General features: G+C 33.6%; 2 protein-coding genes and 1 long non-coding RNA gene across 4 annotated transcripts; 1 reads left to right on the forward strand and 2 right to left on the reverse strand.

Annotated features, from left to right (window-relative positions):
* Positions 1–4,912: 4,912 nt before the first annotated feature.
* Positions 4,913–6,998, reverse strand: LOC107938975 (receptor-like protein EIX2). 2 transcript variants are annotated; one of them, XM_016872254.2, is made up of 2 exons: positions 6,812–6,945; positions 4,913–6,289 (listed from the first exon to the last, which is right to left on the reverse strand). In XM_016872254.2, the coding sequence occupies exons 1-2, from the start codon at positions 6,855–6,857 to the stop codon at positions 5,235–5,237; spliced, it is 1,101 nt and encodes a 366-aa protein (XP_016727743.1). In that variant the 5' UTR covers positions 6,858–6,945; the 3' UTR covers positions 4,913–5,234. The 2 variants fall into 2 exon arrangements, with proteins under 2 accessions (XP_016727743.1, XP_040930963.1); XM_041075029.1 differs by having other exon boundaries at positions 4,947–6,197; positions 6,812–6,998.
* Positions 6,999–10,699: 3,701 nt separating this feature from the next.
* Positions 10,700–15,577, forward strand: LOC107938988 (probable LRR receptor-like serine/threonine-protein kinase At5g48740). The gene is made up of 16 exons (XM_016872270.2): positions 10,700–10,915; positions 11,382–11,928; positions 12,011–12,580; positions 12,666–12,734; positions 12,816–12,884; positions 12,964–13,032; positions 13,117–13,188; positions 13,303–13,371; positions 13,452–13,678; positions 13,759–13,964; positions 14,160–14,286; positions 14,364–14,432; positions 14,647–14,836; positions 14,912–15,044; positions 15,128–15,341; positions 15,422–15,577. The coding sequence occupies exons 1-16, from the start codon at positions 10,822–10,824 to the stop codon at positions 15,430–15,432; spliced, it is 2,736 nt and encodes a 911-aa protein (XP_016727759.1). The 5' UTR covers positions 10,700–10,821; the 3' UTR covers positions 15,433–15,577.
* LOC121204696 (uncharacterized) lies at positions 13,861–14,637 on the reverse strand. The gene is made up of 3 exons (XR_005899886.1): positions 14,257–14,637; positions 14,085–14,165; positions 13,861–13,998 (listed from the first exon to the last, which is right to left on the reverse strand). It is a non-coding gene; the product is annotated as an uncharacterized lncRNA (long non-coding RNA).
* Positions 15,578–15,582: the final 5 nt, after the last annotated feature.

Here is a 15,582-nt window from a genome sequence, read left to right on the forward strand (position 1 = left end):
CCTTCTTGTTTCCTGGAAATTCTACCAAAGGAAGAATTGTAATTATTAGTTTTTAACTCAAAGTTTAATATTTTTATTTTTTTATTCACTTCATTTGTATTTTTTTTAAATTATAATTCAAAGCGAAAGAATTGGAGTAGAATAAATTAGAGTTGGGATCGCAAATTTTATTTGGAAATGGGGAATATATATTTTTAGTAGTGAGGATAGCTCAAGGTAAGCTACTTTAAATTAGTGCTTTGATGGTTTTTTCTTTAATTTTATATAAATTAAAATAAAAAAATCCTCATTAATTTTTTTATTTTATAAAAGTGAGAGATTTTAATAATTGCATAACTAAATTAAGACTGTCATAGATTGATGAATGATACTAATTAAATCAAAATTTTAAATAATATAAGTAAATAAAATTAAAATATTACATTTATTAAATATTATATATTTTTTGAAAATGCATGATAAACCATTTTGTTTTAGCTTATTTTTTTTGTTAAAATTTCACACAAGGTAAAATGACTTAGAAGTCTTTAGAAGTCTAATCCCATTCAAATCACAAATATATATTTTCCACATGATTGATTTCATTCGTTAAATTTTCCACATCGGAGAGCTCGTCTCTCTGCTGCAAAGCACCTCATGCACTGGTTTTTGACACTCGTACCAAGACCAGCAGCAATTAGTGCAACTGCGTCACAGAAGCACAAGGCATAGGTGAAAATGAAAATAAAGTCTTCTCCCTCTTATGGAGACAGAAAATTAATGACAACAATTCAGTCTGAAGAGAGCTTGTAGCTAATAAGGTATCTGTTTATAGGCATGGTTTGTTCAATAAAAGAAAATCTCCCCCATGTCGCCCGTTGCTATCGCTAAATCAAGTCCAAGATCAAAGAAGTCCATAGCTTAAAAATATGAGTGTTGTAGGTCAATTTTGGCCCAAATACAACTCAATTACCTAAACCCCTTAAAACCCAATACAAAACAACCCAATATCTAACCCAAACCCGAATGGCCCACTACAACCCAATCCAACCTAATACCCACCCCAATTTCATCAGCCCAACATCATCAAACCCAATCTAAACTAACAGCCCACCTAAACTAACCCACTAACCCTAGCCCACCACCACTAAACATTTTCCAGCAAAGAAAAAACCCTAGCCCCTCTTCAGCCGCATGCTAGGCATGCCTCTGCCCGAGACCTGGCACTGCCCATACCGTCTGACACTCCCACCACTAGCACCGGCCATGCCCTGCAAAAACAACAGACAAGCAAAGCAGAAGCAAGAATAGCAAAAATAATAATAAAGTATGTAACAAAATAGGCTATAAAAGCTTAATAGAAAACTGAAATGAGGGTTCCTTTCCCTTTCTTTCTTTATTCTTTGTAAACATCGAAAGGAATTTATAGACTTCAATAAACTGACAATAGTGGTTGTTCAAACAAACGAGGAGTAAACGAAAAGGTTGCATTTTTTTGCTCTTTATTTCTTTCGATTTTTGCATACATATATATATACACATTTCTTTATTTTTTATTTAATATAAACATAAAATATAGTACAAAAAAAAAGAATACAAAAAAAAAATAAAAAAAAAAGTAGAATTTTTTACCTTTCCGGCCACCTGTACGGTGGCTGGTGCCGGCGCATGCGAAGGTCCGGAGACGGACCGGTGCCCCTTCCCCCCACCGGAAATCGCCCCGTGCTCCCCTCTCCCTCATTTTTTTTTCTTTACCCTCTCCAAATGTTTTTTTTTTCAGATTTTTAGGCTATTTATAGCCCACCAAAACGGCACCGTTTTGGGGCTCAAACTTAGACTAAAAAACGACGTCGTTTTACTTGGCCCGACCCGATTCGACCCAAACCTGCTTCAGGATCCACGTGTTTTCAACTCAATGGGATATTTGTGCAATCGGTCCTTCCGCATTTTTTGTTGTTTAAATCAGGTCTATATTTATTTATAAATCGGCCCTAAGATTTAAACTGATTAGCGATCTAATCCCTGTTAATGTGTTGCGTTTTGATAGAGCGAAAATATTGCTGTTTCAGTCCCCCCATGTTTCATGCATGTTGCAATTCGGTCCCGTGGCTTATTTTATTTCAAATTTCGCCCTAAAAATTTTGTTTTGAGCTCGATTTAGTCCTTTTTGTTAGATTACGGTTTTATTTTCAAATTATTTGTTTTTTATTTTCTGTTAATTATTATTATTAATTATAATTTTTATATTCTTGTTATATTTACTATATTTAATATATGTAGTGGTGTATATTGTATTATGTACATATATGCGTATGTGTTTTATATATATTTATGGAATATTATTATTAGTTATTTTTAATATGTATATTATGTAAATATTTTAATATTGTATTCTATATATTATTTCACATAATATTAAAAACACGTGTTCTCAATATAATCATGTACATTTAAGTGTATACCTATATATTTGGGAAGCACTGTCAATAGTTTTTTTATTATCTTTTTAATATGTATATATTATGTATGTATTTTAATGTCAGTAGTATATACTTATATTATTTCACGTACATATTTTTTTCTATTATCTTATTTATTATTGTTGTTAATCTTAATACATGTTTTTATATATATATGTGCATATATCTCTAGTATATATAAGTATACATTTATGTAATATTTCAATAGGTTTTATTCCCAATATGTATGTATCATATAAATATTTGAGTGTTATACTATATATATATTTTCAATGTGTATATTTTTTATTGTATTTTTATACGTCATATATATTTTTCAAGCTATATTACATTTTACATATTATCATATAAATATGTACATATATTTTTTAAAACTACCTTATGCACATTATTTTTTAATTTTACATTATGTATGTATTTCTCATGTTATTAGTTGAACATATATTTTTATGTTACCTTATATACATATTATTATTTTATATTATTATTACTAAGTATATTTTGTATTCGTTCATTATTTGTCTTTAATTTTATTTCTTTTGCAAATGTCATTGTTATTGTTATTCGAATGTTCTAGTATCCCATGCTAATATTTTTCATTCATAATGTCATTACTTGCATCATTGATTTATTTTAAATTCTTATTTTAGGAATATTTTTTCCTATGTTTTAATTAATTTCAAAAATAAGGTAACATATCGATTTGACATTAAGTCATCAAATTTCATCGCTATATTGGGTGAAACTCCATTGACTAGTGTTAAAACGGTATGTCCTTCTGAAAACCTGAAAAAACTAAAATTTCTTGTCTTTTCAATCAGATCACGACTAAACATTACATTGAACTCGTATTTTTGAAAATCTAGACAACACATGTTTATGGGATACCAATTTTTGGGCATCGTGAGGGTGCTAATACCTTCCTCGCGCGTAACCGACTCCCGAACCCTAAATTTTCTCTGGATTTTAACGTAGACCTAAACTCAGCCTTTTATTTGTTTTAATAGGAGATCTAATAGGTGTCCGATCACACCTAGGAAAAAAGATTGGTGGCGACTCATTGTTTATTTCAAAAATCAAACGTCAAATTTCAAACTTTTTTTTCAATAAATCGCCACAATTAGCGACCCCAAAGTTAAAAATTTTTACGGCACTACAATGAGAATTATTGACATTAATGCCCTTTGGTTAAACTCATAATTGCAATAATAACCATAAAACACCCATCACTATTTAATTATTTTAGTTGCGTTTGTTGGGGATACACCGTATTAAGAACGAATAAGTAAAATAGAGAAGAACAAACACACAAATATAATTGGGAGTGGGGAATTGGGTTACTTAAGATCGAATCGAAACTCTCATACCTACAATATCTTTTACCACCGGACCAAGAAGTTGTTGGCTAAACTAAAATTTTATAACTATTTATTTTATATAAAATTTTTAACCGTTAAATGTATATTAACATGGACAATATTTTACATCGATAAAATAAAAATATCTAGTTGATTTGAAAATAAGTGTTATGTTTATTGGCATGATTTTAAATTTTATTTTAAAAGAATTGTCCCGCTCATCACACTCATTATTATCCCCAAGCAAGTCAAGCAACGCACTAAGAGTGAGTTTGGAGACCCCAACAAGCAACCAGACTAAGAAAAATGGAGAGCATTTCAATCTGATCAAATCTGTTAACTTGCTCACCAATTGAAAATAGTTATGTCTCCAAGTCATATTCAAGATTGGGATAATATCTACTTGAACCCTTTAAAATTACCTCCAATTCAACGTCTAAGTTCTATTACCATTAGGGTTAAAAAGTAAATATTGAAATTGCATAATAATAAATTTAGCAATTATTATTTATCACTTTAGCTCTAATATTTTCATCACTTTCAATCAACTTTTGAAATTTAATTAAACTGCTCTTTTACATAAAAAAAAAATTGATTCAATTGTTTTGCTTATATACTCAATCAGCAATCTTTAATTTATTGATAAACTTTGTTTTGATTGATATTTTCCTTTCTATATTGAGATCATTAGTAAACATTGTAAGTTAATCTATTTTGGTCATTTCGTATTCCATGGCTATTTACATAAGTAGAATCTGTGTTCACCATAAAAGCACCCATCAACATTTAATTGTTTCAATTCTGCAGTCAAATGTGCCTGCCTTAGTTATACGTTATTATCAATATCCTAACTTTCCTTCTTGTTTCCTGGAAACTACCAAAGGAAGAGAGATCCACCAATCAATTATTGCTATGTATTATAACTGAAAGTTGAATATTATTATTTTTTATCCACTTCAATTGTATTTTAAAAAAAAACTGTAATTAAAAACGAAAAATTTGAAAATTAAAACGAAAGAATCGGAGTAAATTCAATGGTTTCTTTCCAATTTTGTTTGTATTTTAATATTATTTCTCAATGAAATTAAAAACACATTTATATAAATTACGATTCATCGATTTTTTAATCGAAATTGATATTTAAAATTATTTGCTTAAACAATAATTATTTACATCAACAGAATAACACAAGCAATCATTATTAATCCAAACTTACACAATGATGGTAAAACTGTAAATAAGAACGCGATATTATTAATCCAAGCATACAATTAGAAGGCAGACCCTAACAAGCAACCGGACTAAGAAAAATGGAGAGCATTTTATATCTCACTCTTTCAATCGTAGTTTGCGTTGCAATTTCACCATCATCAGTGCCATTGTTAATTTGATCCAATCTGTTAACTTGCTCACCAATTTAAAAATATTTATATCTCCAAGACCTGTTAATCATCAATGAACCAAAAATCCCCCAAAATCCTATAAGAAATTCAATAATCATCCCAATAAAAAACCACAAAGGCTCAAACAATCCTTCATCACCTTCATTACCGCCATTGTTAGGCATCTTTGGTGGCTCACCTCCAGGACATTTGCGCAATGGTTCTCCGCACAGTCCCGGATTCCCTGAATATGAAGTAGCATTGAAACTCTGCAACTGAGTGCTTGAGGGAATTTTTCCAGACAAATTGTTGTTCGAAAAATCCAACATGCTAAGAAAAGATAATTCAGACATGCTTTCCGGGATTTCACCGGACAGATTATTTGTGGACAAATCGAGTGAATCCAAGGATTTTAATTGGCTAATCTCCCTAATTATGCTTCCCCTCAACATGTTTCTTGATAGATTCAGATTAATCAACCCTTGCAAACTTGCTAGTTCTCGAGGGATTTTCCCACTTAATTTGTTGCATGACAAGTCAATACTCTTTAACAATCCAAGGGTGTTGCCATATTCTCGTTCAAAACCTTTCCATACAACTAACAAATGCTCATGGAAGTTGATCCCTATAGCACCAATAAAATCGACGGTATACGTTATCCCCGCTAAAGGGATAAGTGCCATAGAACTTCCCAAGTGAGCCATGGCTGTCAAATTATTGAGGCACGAAGGAATGTCTCCTGATATGTTGTTGAGAGAAAGATCCAATACTTGAAGAAGCTGTTGGCGACATAGAGTTGAAGGTATGTTTCCATGAAATTCATTTGATCTTAGACGAAGAACATTCAACCCATTAAGTCTTTCTCCTATCCATGGTGGAATGATTCCAGTCAATTTGTTGTCTCCCAAATCCTGAAGTTTCAATGCAGTACAATTTTCTAGGGACTGTGGTATTTCACCGTACAAACTTGTGTTCCTTAAGCGCAATGATTCCAGAGTCTGTAGTGAGCCCAAAGAATTAGGGATTATCCCCGACAAATCATTGTTCTCCAAGTTGATTGCAGTTAATATCATGTACTTGTTCCAACAATCTAGAATCTCACCCGATAACAAATTGTTAGAGAGATCAAGATAATTCAAACCAATATTCATTATCGTCGTGCATAAAATTGCCAAAGGTCCACTAAACATGTTGTTGGAAAGATCCAAAACCATCGAATTAGAGAAAAATAGAGGTATGAGACCATGAAATAAATTCGAACTCAAATCTATTAAAGGGAATCCACCAAATTTTAGTGGCAAGTTTGGAATACTCCCACTAATTTTGTTGGAGGAAAGGTTCAAATAATTTAGACTCGAAGGTAGAATATTCAAAAACCAATCAGGGCTAGCATCATTAATATTGGAGTGGGAAATATCAAGGTAAGAGAAAGTAGTTTGCCATCGTAGCCAACTCGGAAACTGCGGACCTAGACTACATGATCTCATATCAATATAATCAAGTTTAAATTGAGGAATCCAATCAGAGCTAGAATTGAAAGAAAAAGAATTAAATGATATGAGCAGTTTTTGTAATTTGGTAAGATTAAATAAATGGGCTTCGGAAATGTTACCATGCAAAGAGTTGGAGGAAACATCCAAAAGCACAAGTTGAGACATTTTTCCGATGCTGACCGGAAGAGGCCCCTCAAGTTGGTTACCTGAAAGAGATAATTTTCTCAATGATGATAATATTGAAAGATCAGGCAATGCTTCAGTCAGTCAATTCCTGGCCAAATTCAAAGCTTCTAGAGAATCCTTGGCACACCCACTTAAGTTTTTGATAACAACCCCGAGAGATCCGCTGATCTTGTTATCGTTTAAGTTCAACTCTTTTAAATTGCAGATATTCCCCAAGGACTTTGGTATTCCACCTTCCAAATTATTTCCCTCGAAATTAATGCGTTGAAGAGCTGGCATGTTGTCAAAAGAAATTGGGATGAAACTCGATAAAGAATTGCGACTGAAATCAAGACAGAGCAGCCTGGAAAGGTTCCCAAGCTGGTGAGGAATGAACCCAGTGAAAGAATTGCCTGAGAGATCGAGGTAAGTGAGCTCTGAAAGTGAACCAATGAAGTCTGGGATTTTATGGAAGTGATTAGAAAAGAGGTCCAAGTAACTCAAGTGCTTTAACTCAAGCAAGGAAGACCCGATCTCGCCCGTAGTAAACATCGCGTCGAGGTCCAGCTTGACAACATGGCCGGTTGAGTTGTCGCAACCAACACCTATCCAATTGCAACACTCTTCTTCTTCACTTGTCCATGAAACCAGGCGGTTTTCCACAACGGTAAGACGTTTCTTGAAATCAAGGAGAGCTCGTCTCTCGGCTGCAATGCACCTCACACTCTGATTTTCGACACCCAAACCAAAACTAGCAGCAGTTAATGCAAACAGAAAAACAAGCCATAGGTGAAAGTGAAAATGAAGTCCTCCGCCTCTCATGAAGACAGAAAATTAATGGAAACAATTCACTCTGAAATGGTTGTTCCAAAGAAAGCGTATATAGCTATTAAAGAATCCGGTTATTGGCATATATAGTTTTTTAAATAATAAAACCTGCCCCTACTCATCTCCCAAGTTGCTATCGCTACAGCAAGTCAAGCAACGAGAATAGTCTGTAACTGAGGAAAATGGGCACCCTACGCAAAAGTCACTTCCCTTGAGCCTACACGTTTAGAAAATGGGAATTGCCTACATAATTAGAATCTGCGTTCACCACCAAAACACCCTAACTTTCCTTCTTGTTTCCTGGAAACTACCAAAGGAAGAGGGATCCACTAATCATTTATTGCTAAGTTTTATAACTCAAAGTTGAAGATTATTATTTTTTATTCACTTCATTTTTATTTTTTTAAAATTGTAATTCAAAACGAAAGAATTGGAGTAGAATAAATTAGAGTTGGGATCGCAAATTTTATTTGGAAATGGAGAATATATATTTTTAGCAGTGAGGATAGGTCAAGGTAAGCTACTTTAAATTAGTGTTTTGATGGCTTTTTCTTTAATTTTATATTAATTAAAATAAAAAAAGTCCTCATATATAATGTTTTTTATTTTATAAAAGTGAGAGTTTTTGATAGATTGATGAATGATACTAATTAAATTAAAATTTTAAATAATATAAATACATAAAATTAAAATATTACATTTATTAAATATTATATATTTTTTGAAAATGCATATAAACCATTTTATTTTAGCTTTTTTTTTTTCAAGATTTCACACAAGGTATAAAGACTTAGAAGTCTTTGGAAGTCTAATCCCATTCAAATCACAAATATATATGTATGATTGATTTCTTTCGTTAAATTTTCCTCATCAGAGAGCTTGTCTCTCTGCTGCAAAGCACCTCTCGCTCTGGTTTTTGACACTCGTACCGAGACCAGCAGCAGTTAGTGCAAACAGAAGCACAAGGCATAGGTGAAAATGAAAATGAAGTCTTCTCACTCTCATGGAGACAGAAAATAATGGCAACAATTCAGTCTGAAGAGAGCTTGTAGCTAATAAGGTATCTGTTTATAGGCATGGTTTCAATAAAAGAAAATCGCCCCCATGTCGCCTGTTGCTATCGTTAAATCAAGTCCAATAACAACAAAGTCTGTAGCTTAAAAATATGGGAATTATTGACATTAATGCCCTTTGGTTAAACTTAGTAACTGCAATATTAACCATAAAACATCCATCACTATTTAATTATTTTAGTTACGTTTGTTAGGGATACACCATATAAACAACGAATAAGTAAAATAGAGAAAAACGAACACACAAATTTTTACCTATAAAAATTCCTTCGAAAAGGATAAAACCATGGGCTTGCTTTAACTTTTCACTAAACGAGTAGACAAACGAAAATATAATATAAAAATAATAATTCTAAATGTACTAAATGCACAATACCAAAAAACTCTAAAAAAACGCAGCTGCTTGCATGAAAAATACGTTGCATCGTCGTGACATCCTATGCATACTAGTCACGACGTTGTCGCCACCTTAAATTAAGAGTTCGTCCGTCGTCCCAACATCGGGAACCTCCTTATCTCGATATCCGACCTATTTTGATACTTCTTCAATTACTCATAATTCTTATCTAAAGCAACTACAACATTTCTGATACGGAGGCACACCCCCTCCCCCCAACCCCCACAAAGTTATTATCCACTTACTTTCCTAGAATTACTAAGAAATAAAATTCCACCAAACATTTATTGCCTAAGTTTTTAAAAATAATAATAATAAAGATAAATTTACCTTGAAAAATGATTCAAGTTATCATTTATTGCTCATATAGAAATGTATCAATTCTTATTGAAAATAAAGGAAATTCACTATATGTATGAGTAATAAATGACCTTGTTGAAAGTAGAAAGCAGCTTTTTCTTTATAAATAAGATACGTTTTGAAGTGAGAATTAATCTTCAAGCAAAGGTGGAGCCCTCGAAACATCATAGTTTGAAGTAATTAAAATTATATAATTATACTATTACAATTTATAATACTAAATATAACATAAACACTTACAATTTAATTAAATTTTCTTATTTAAATAAATTTAAGAAATTATATTTTTTTAATTATAAGAGAATACGATTACGAAAATAATATTTCACTTGATTTCATCCAATTATTTTGTAATTTTAAACACGTCTTAAGTTTTTTTTTTTAGAACACTATTTGAAAAGTCAATTGAGTATCAATATCGTATCAATTAGAATTTTTTATTAGTTTAACATCAGTTCTGTGTTAAATGTCGATTTCAATATGATAAAGAGTATATTTAAAATACGTGAATCAAAACTTATAAAATATAACTTATTGAATGGATAGCTTAAAATTGACATGTTTAAATAAAATAGACAATGATATTAAATTTTTGGAAATTTTTTTTATTTCGTCATATACAATAAGACATGTTTTAAATATGTTTCACATCAAATATAATTTAACATTTAACATGTATAGAAAAACTTATTTGGCACGATATTGATACCTTAAGTACTTAATTAAAACATTTTAAAGTTTTGTAACTAATTTAAAATCTTGATCATAGTTTGGGGGCTCTTGTGCAATTAGCCCTAATTTTATTTCTTCTCAGTTTGGCCTGAATGTCCTTTTAAAGAACAATGATCAAACCAGAAGAAATATACTGAAAGCTAAAGCAGATATGATGGAAGTTCGTTAACATGCATCATTTTCATGGCTTCCACTTTAAGTTGTACTTTCAACGACCTTTGGTCCACTAAGGAAGTGACCATTTTTATTCTACCCCTTTGAGCTGCTTTTCATCTATTGCCACAGTGCTACAATAGCATCAATGGAGGTACTAGTGGTGTTAGATAAGCCCATATATCATAGAAAAACAATCATCATCGAGCCACAACCTTAATAATGAATGCCACTCTTGGTTTCTTGGTACCCTTTAATCATCATTATCTTTCTCTTTAATCCTCCCATTACTTGCACTCCTTTTTACTCAATTACTTTCTCTCTTATAACTTTTACACCCCCCATGATGCAAACTTGATAATTACTCTTATTAAGGATTTAAGGGAGCCTGCTCTGTTTTTACTCAAATTATGTTCATTTTATGTTTTTAGTAGATTCTATGGCCTTGAACTGCTTCTGGGTCACCTTGTTTTTGTTCTTTGGCTTTTTGGGTGTTGTTTTCTGTGAGCAAGATGGTATGTGTAATTTGCTTTTTTCATGTTTGTGTAAATGCGTAGCTGTTTTATCCAAGTTTCCCACCTTTTATGTTTAGCTATAGCCTTTGTTCATTTTTGTGAAAAAGTTCATAGATCAAATAGCAAACCAATCCCCTCATCCATTTCTACACTTAAAAATGTCCATGCACATCTGAAGGAGACACACCACATCAGCTTTTAACCGTAGAAAACTTTTAACAGTAGAAATGGATAAATTTTTAGCAGAAAGGATTTTTTACTCTTTGATCTAATTTACAGGAATTAATTTGTTCATTTTGTTAATAAAAAGGACAAAATATAATCTGAATTTTAGTACAGGACCTCCATGGTACTTTTGCCTTCATTTTTGTTTTTAAAGCTTTGATGGAAACAGAATGGTCCAACTGAGGCTTTGGATTTGAGGACTTTGTGTCTTGTTTTTTACATTTGGTTTGCTATGTGACAGGTTTCTTGAGCTTATCATGTGGTGGAGCAAGGACTTATGTTGATTCATCTAATATAACATGGGTCTCAGATGATACATACATAAACACAGGCAATATGACTACCATCAACTATGTTGAGGATTCTGGTTCTTATTCATCCAATGTTCCACTTCGGTTTTTCCCCAAATCTCAACGTCGTAATTGCTATAAATTACCAGTGGAAAATACATCATCCATGGTTCTTGTGAGAGCTCAATTTATGTATAAGAACTATGATAGACATTGGAAACCTCCAGCTTTCTTAGTTTCTCTTGGGACAGCTATAACTAGTACTGTGAACTTAACTAACAAAGATCCATGGATTGAAGAGTTCATATGGCCAGTGAGTAAGGCCACACTGTCATTTTGTTTGAATGCTATTCCGAGCAGTGGATCACCAGTTATTTCTTCTCTTGAAGTTCGACCACTTCCTCAAGGGGCTTACCGTAGTGGCATGGGAGGTTTCTCAAATAAGTCACTTCGTAAGCAGTATCGAATCAATAGTGGCTATACCAATGGATCATTGAGGTAAGTATGTTTACCAACCTTTCACCATCTATGGCTGCTGTCTTCTGTTAGGATGTTTTACTATTAAATTTGGTTAAAACAGGTACCCTGCAGATCCATTTGACCGCATTTGGGATGCTGATCAAAGTTACACACCAGCTCATCTCTCACCAGCCTTCCACATTCCTCTTGGCTTGAATTTATCAAGCCTAAAGGAGAGCCCTCCTTTGGATGTGTTGCAGACTGCTAGAGTTCTGGCTCGGGATGACGTCTTACATTACAACTTACCTCTAGATACATTCGGGGACTACTATATTGTCCTCTATTTTGCAGACATTCTTCCAGTTTCCGCTTCTTTCGATATATTAATCAATGGGGTCGTTCAGCAATCCAATTTCACTATAACAACCTCAGAAACCAGCACTCTATATTTCACACAAAAGGGAATCACAAGTCTGGATATTGCATTTAGGAGAATCAGATTCTACCCTCAAATCAGTGCATTTGAGGTCCATGAAATTGTTGATATTCCACCAGAGGCTTCTTCAACTACAGTTTCAGCACTTCAAGTTATCGAGCAGTCTACTGGTTTCGATCTCGGATGGCAAGATGATCCATGCTTACCAACTCCATGGAATCATATTGAATGTGAAGGAAGTACAGTGACATCATTGTATGTACCAAAGTAAACTGTAGCTTACGAATTTCATATTCTACCTCGGCTAACTACTTGTATGGATTTATCATTTTTCTCTTAGGGACCTTTCAGACATCAACTTGAGATCAATTAGTCCAACATTTGGTGACTTGCTGGATCTTAAAATACTGTAAATGTCTTCATCTGTCTTTTAACTCTTAATATTATGAGCCTATCGCATCCTCTATATAGATATCTCATTCTCTTTCAGGGATTTGCATAACACATCACTTTCAGGAGCAATAGAAAATCTGGACAGCCTGCAATACCTCGAGAAATTGTAATTTCGGTCAAAGCATTCACCTTTCATTAATATCTTCATGTAGCAGAGACATAATATATCTTCCCTAAATTCTCAGGAACCTGAGTTTCAATCAGTTAACATCCATTGGTTCTGATTTAGACAGCTTGGTTAACCTTAAAATTCTGTAAGTTGTAATCTTCTGTAATTATTCATTGAAACTGTTATTGATTGTATAAATACTGCATCATTGTTATTTTTCTACATGCAGGGACTTGCATAATAACAGTTTACAGGGAATAGTACCTGCCAGCTTGGGAGAGTTGGAGAATCTACATTTGCTGTAAGTGACTTCTATAAAAACCGTACCAACCGGTGAAGAACCGAAAATGTGGTTTCTCCCTCATTGCCTCAATGTGTTTCAATGGATGAAAAACTGTGTTCTTTCATTCTTCAGGAACCTGGAGAATAATAAACTGCAAGGCACCCTACCCCCATCTTTGAACAGAGAAAGCTTGGAAGTTAGGTATGGCACTGATGTTCTTGTTTTATTCTATCTCGAGATATTCGTATTCATGTTTCTGGATGGAATCAACACTGGTGCAGAACATTAGGGAATTTATGCCTTTCCTTTTCAACAATGGCATGCAACGAAGCCTCATCGAATGAGACACCAAAAGTTACTGTTATTACAAATAGGAAGCACACTCCACATACGCGTTTAGCCATTATACTCGGAGCAGCTGGAGGATCCATATTTGCTCTACTCCTCATTTCTCGTTCAGTATTTTTATATATAAATAAAAGGGAAACTGAAGCCGCAGATACTACAAGTATGCGATAGTTGTTTACATCATTGTTACTGTGAAAATTGACAACACGATTCATATATGCACGTCTTTCTCATATTCAGGTGCACCTATTGATATGCGAAACTGGAATGCTGCAAGAATATTTTCTTACAAAGAAATAAAAGCAGCTACAAACAACTTTAAGGAAGTCATAGGTCGTGGTGGTTTCGGATCTGTTTACCTTGGAAAGCTATCAGATGGCAAACTGGTAGCAGTAAAAGTGCGATCTGATCGAACTCAATTGGGTGCCGACTCTTTTATTAACGAGGTTTATCATCTAACCTTCTCTCCAGTTTCCTTGCCTAACACATAATTCAATGTGAGCTCAGTGATTTTCTAGCCATTCTATTGAAGAACTTAACTGAAGACTCTATACAATCATCTATACCATTAATTAATGATAATCTTTAGGGGTATTTCAATTTGACCTAAATGCCTCTCCATGCATATGGAATGCCTGCAGGTTCATCTGTTATCGAAAATTCGACATCAAAATCTTGTATGCTTGGAAGGATTTTGTTATGAATCAAAGAAGCAGATACTAGTGTATGGGTATCTACCTGGTGGATCACTGGCTGATTACCTCCATGGTATGTTTGGAAGGATAAATCTGTTCCTCTCACATGCTAAAATACGCCCTGGTTCAACCTTGATGTTTTGTTTTCAGGTCCAAATAGTCAAAAGTTTTCTTTAAGCTGGGTTCGGAGACTGAAAATAGCTGTTGATGCTGCAAAAGGTAAGTCTGGTACACTGTTTAGCAATGGGAAAATTTCGTGTTTTCTGGTTCGAACTTTTCGTACCTGCATATGGTAACAATTTTTTCTTCAAACATAATGATTATAAGATCCTAACATAGAAGCAATCCTTTCTGGGGATTAATATTTGATGCATAATCTTCTTGTTTACCACAATGACAAATTTTCACATTTTATATCTGTTTCTTTTTGAAGGGCTGGACTACTTGCATAACGGGAGCGATCCAAGAATAATACACCGCGATGTCAAGTGCAGTAACATCCTTTTGGACGCTCAAATGAATGCCAAGGTCTGTGATTTTGGCCTCTCTAAGCAAGTAACTCAATCCGACGCAACTCATGTCACAACCGTTGTCAAAGGCACTGCAGGCTATCTAGATCCTGAGTAAGCCTTGATTGATCTCATTAAGTTAATGCCTTCACTGCACCAGACCATTGATGTATGCAATTTTACCTGCAGGTACTATTCCTCTAAACAGCTGACTGAGAAAAGTGATGTATACAGTTTCGGTGTTGTTCTTTTAGAGCTCATATGTGGAAGAGAACCACTGAATCACTCCGGATCCCCGGATTCCTTCAATTTAGTGCTATGGGTAGGTAACTGAGTTTGATAACATTAAACCTATATTTTAGTTCTTAGCTCTTAAAATCTGGTTCATACTTGGTTTCATTGCAGGCGAAGCCCTACTTACAGGCAAGTGCATTTGAGATAGTAGATGATAGCTTAAAGGGAACCTTCGATGCAGAGAGCATGAAAAGAGCAGCCTTAGTCGCTGTAAAATCCGTCGATAGAGATGCATCCTTGAGACCAACCATTGCAGAGGTTTTAGCAGAGCTGAAAGATGCATACAGTATTCAGCTCTCATATCTTGCATCTTTGGGACACTCAGGTTAAAACTAGCACATGAAATCAAAAATATATATTCTTTTCCTACTAAGGATGTTACAAGAAGATTTGGTTTTTGGCTAGGTGAGGCATAATTGTTTCAAGAAGAGGCCTTTATTTCAGAGAAATGAACATTAAGTTATTGAGCATTGCATGAGGTTTATTTCAGGGTATACTTACAAGAGTGTATATTTTTGTCCGTTTTGTCAATTGCAAGCAAATAATAATTCTTTTTTTTAATTATT

This window comes from Gossypium hirsutum, chromosome A08, assembly GCF_007990345.1.
Source record: "Gossypium hirsutum isolate 1008001.06 chromosome A08, Gossypium_hirsutum_v2.1, whole genome shotgun sequence".
In the NCBI taxonomy this organism is placed as follows: Eukaryota; Viridiplantae; Streptophyta; class Magnoliopsida; order Malvales; family Malvaceae; genus Gossypium; species Gossypium hirsutum.

What these genes read in the sequence shown, in the direction of transcription:
- LOC107938975 (XM_016872254.2), bottom strand. Translation starts at nt 6,857, where the DNA reads ATGTCTCAACTTGTGCTTTTGGATGTTTCCTCCAACTCTTTGCATG. An exon ending in TTCCTCCAACTCTTTGCATG is followed by an intron (nt 6,290 to 6,811) that starts GTAACATTTCCG and finishes GTGAGATTCTAG; the next exon opens with ATTGTTGGAACAAGTACATG.
- LOC107938988 (XM_016872270.2), top strand. Translation starts at nt 10,822, where the DNA reads ATGTTTTTAGTAGATTCTATGGCCTTGAACTGCTTCTGGGTCACCTTG. An exon ending in TTGGTTAACCTTAAAATTCT is followed by an intron (nt 13,033 to 13,116) that starts GTAAGTTGTAAT and finishes TTCTACATGCAG; the next exon opens with GGACTTGCATAATAACAGTT. An exon ending in CCGACTCTTTTATTAACGAG is followed by an intron (nt 13,965 to 14,159) that starts GTTTATCATCTA and finishes GAATGCCTGCAG; the next exon opens with GTTCATCTGTTATCGAAAAT.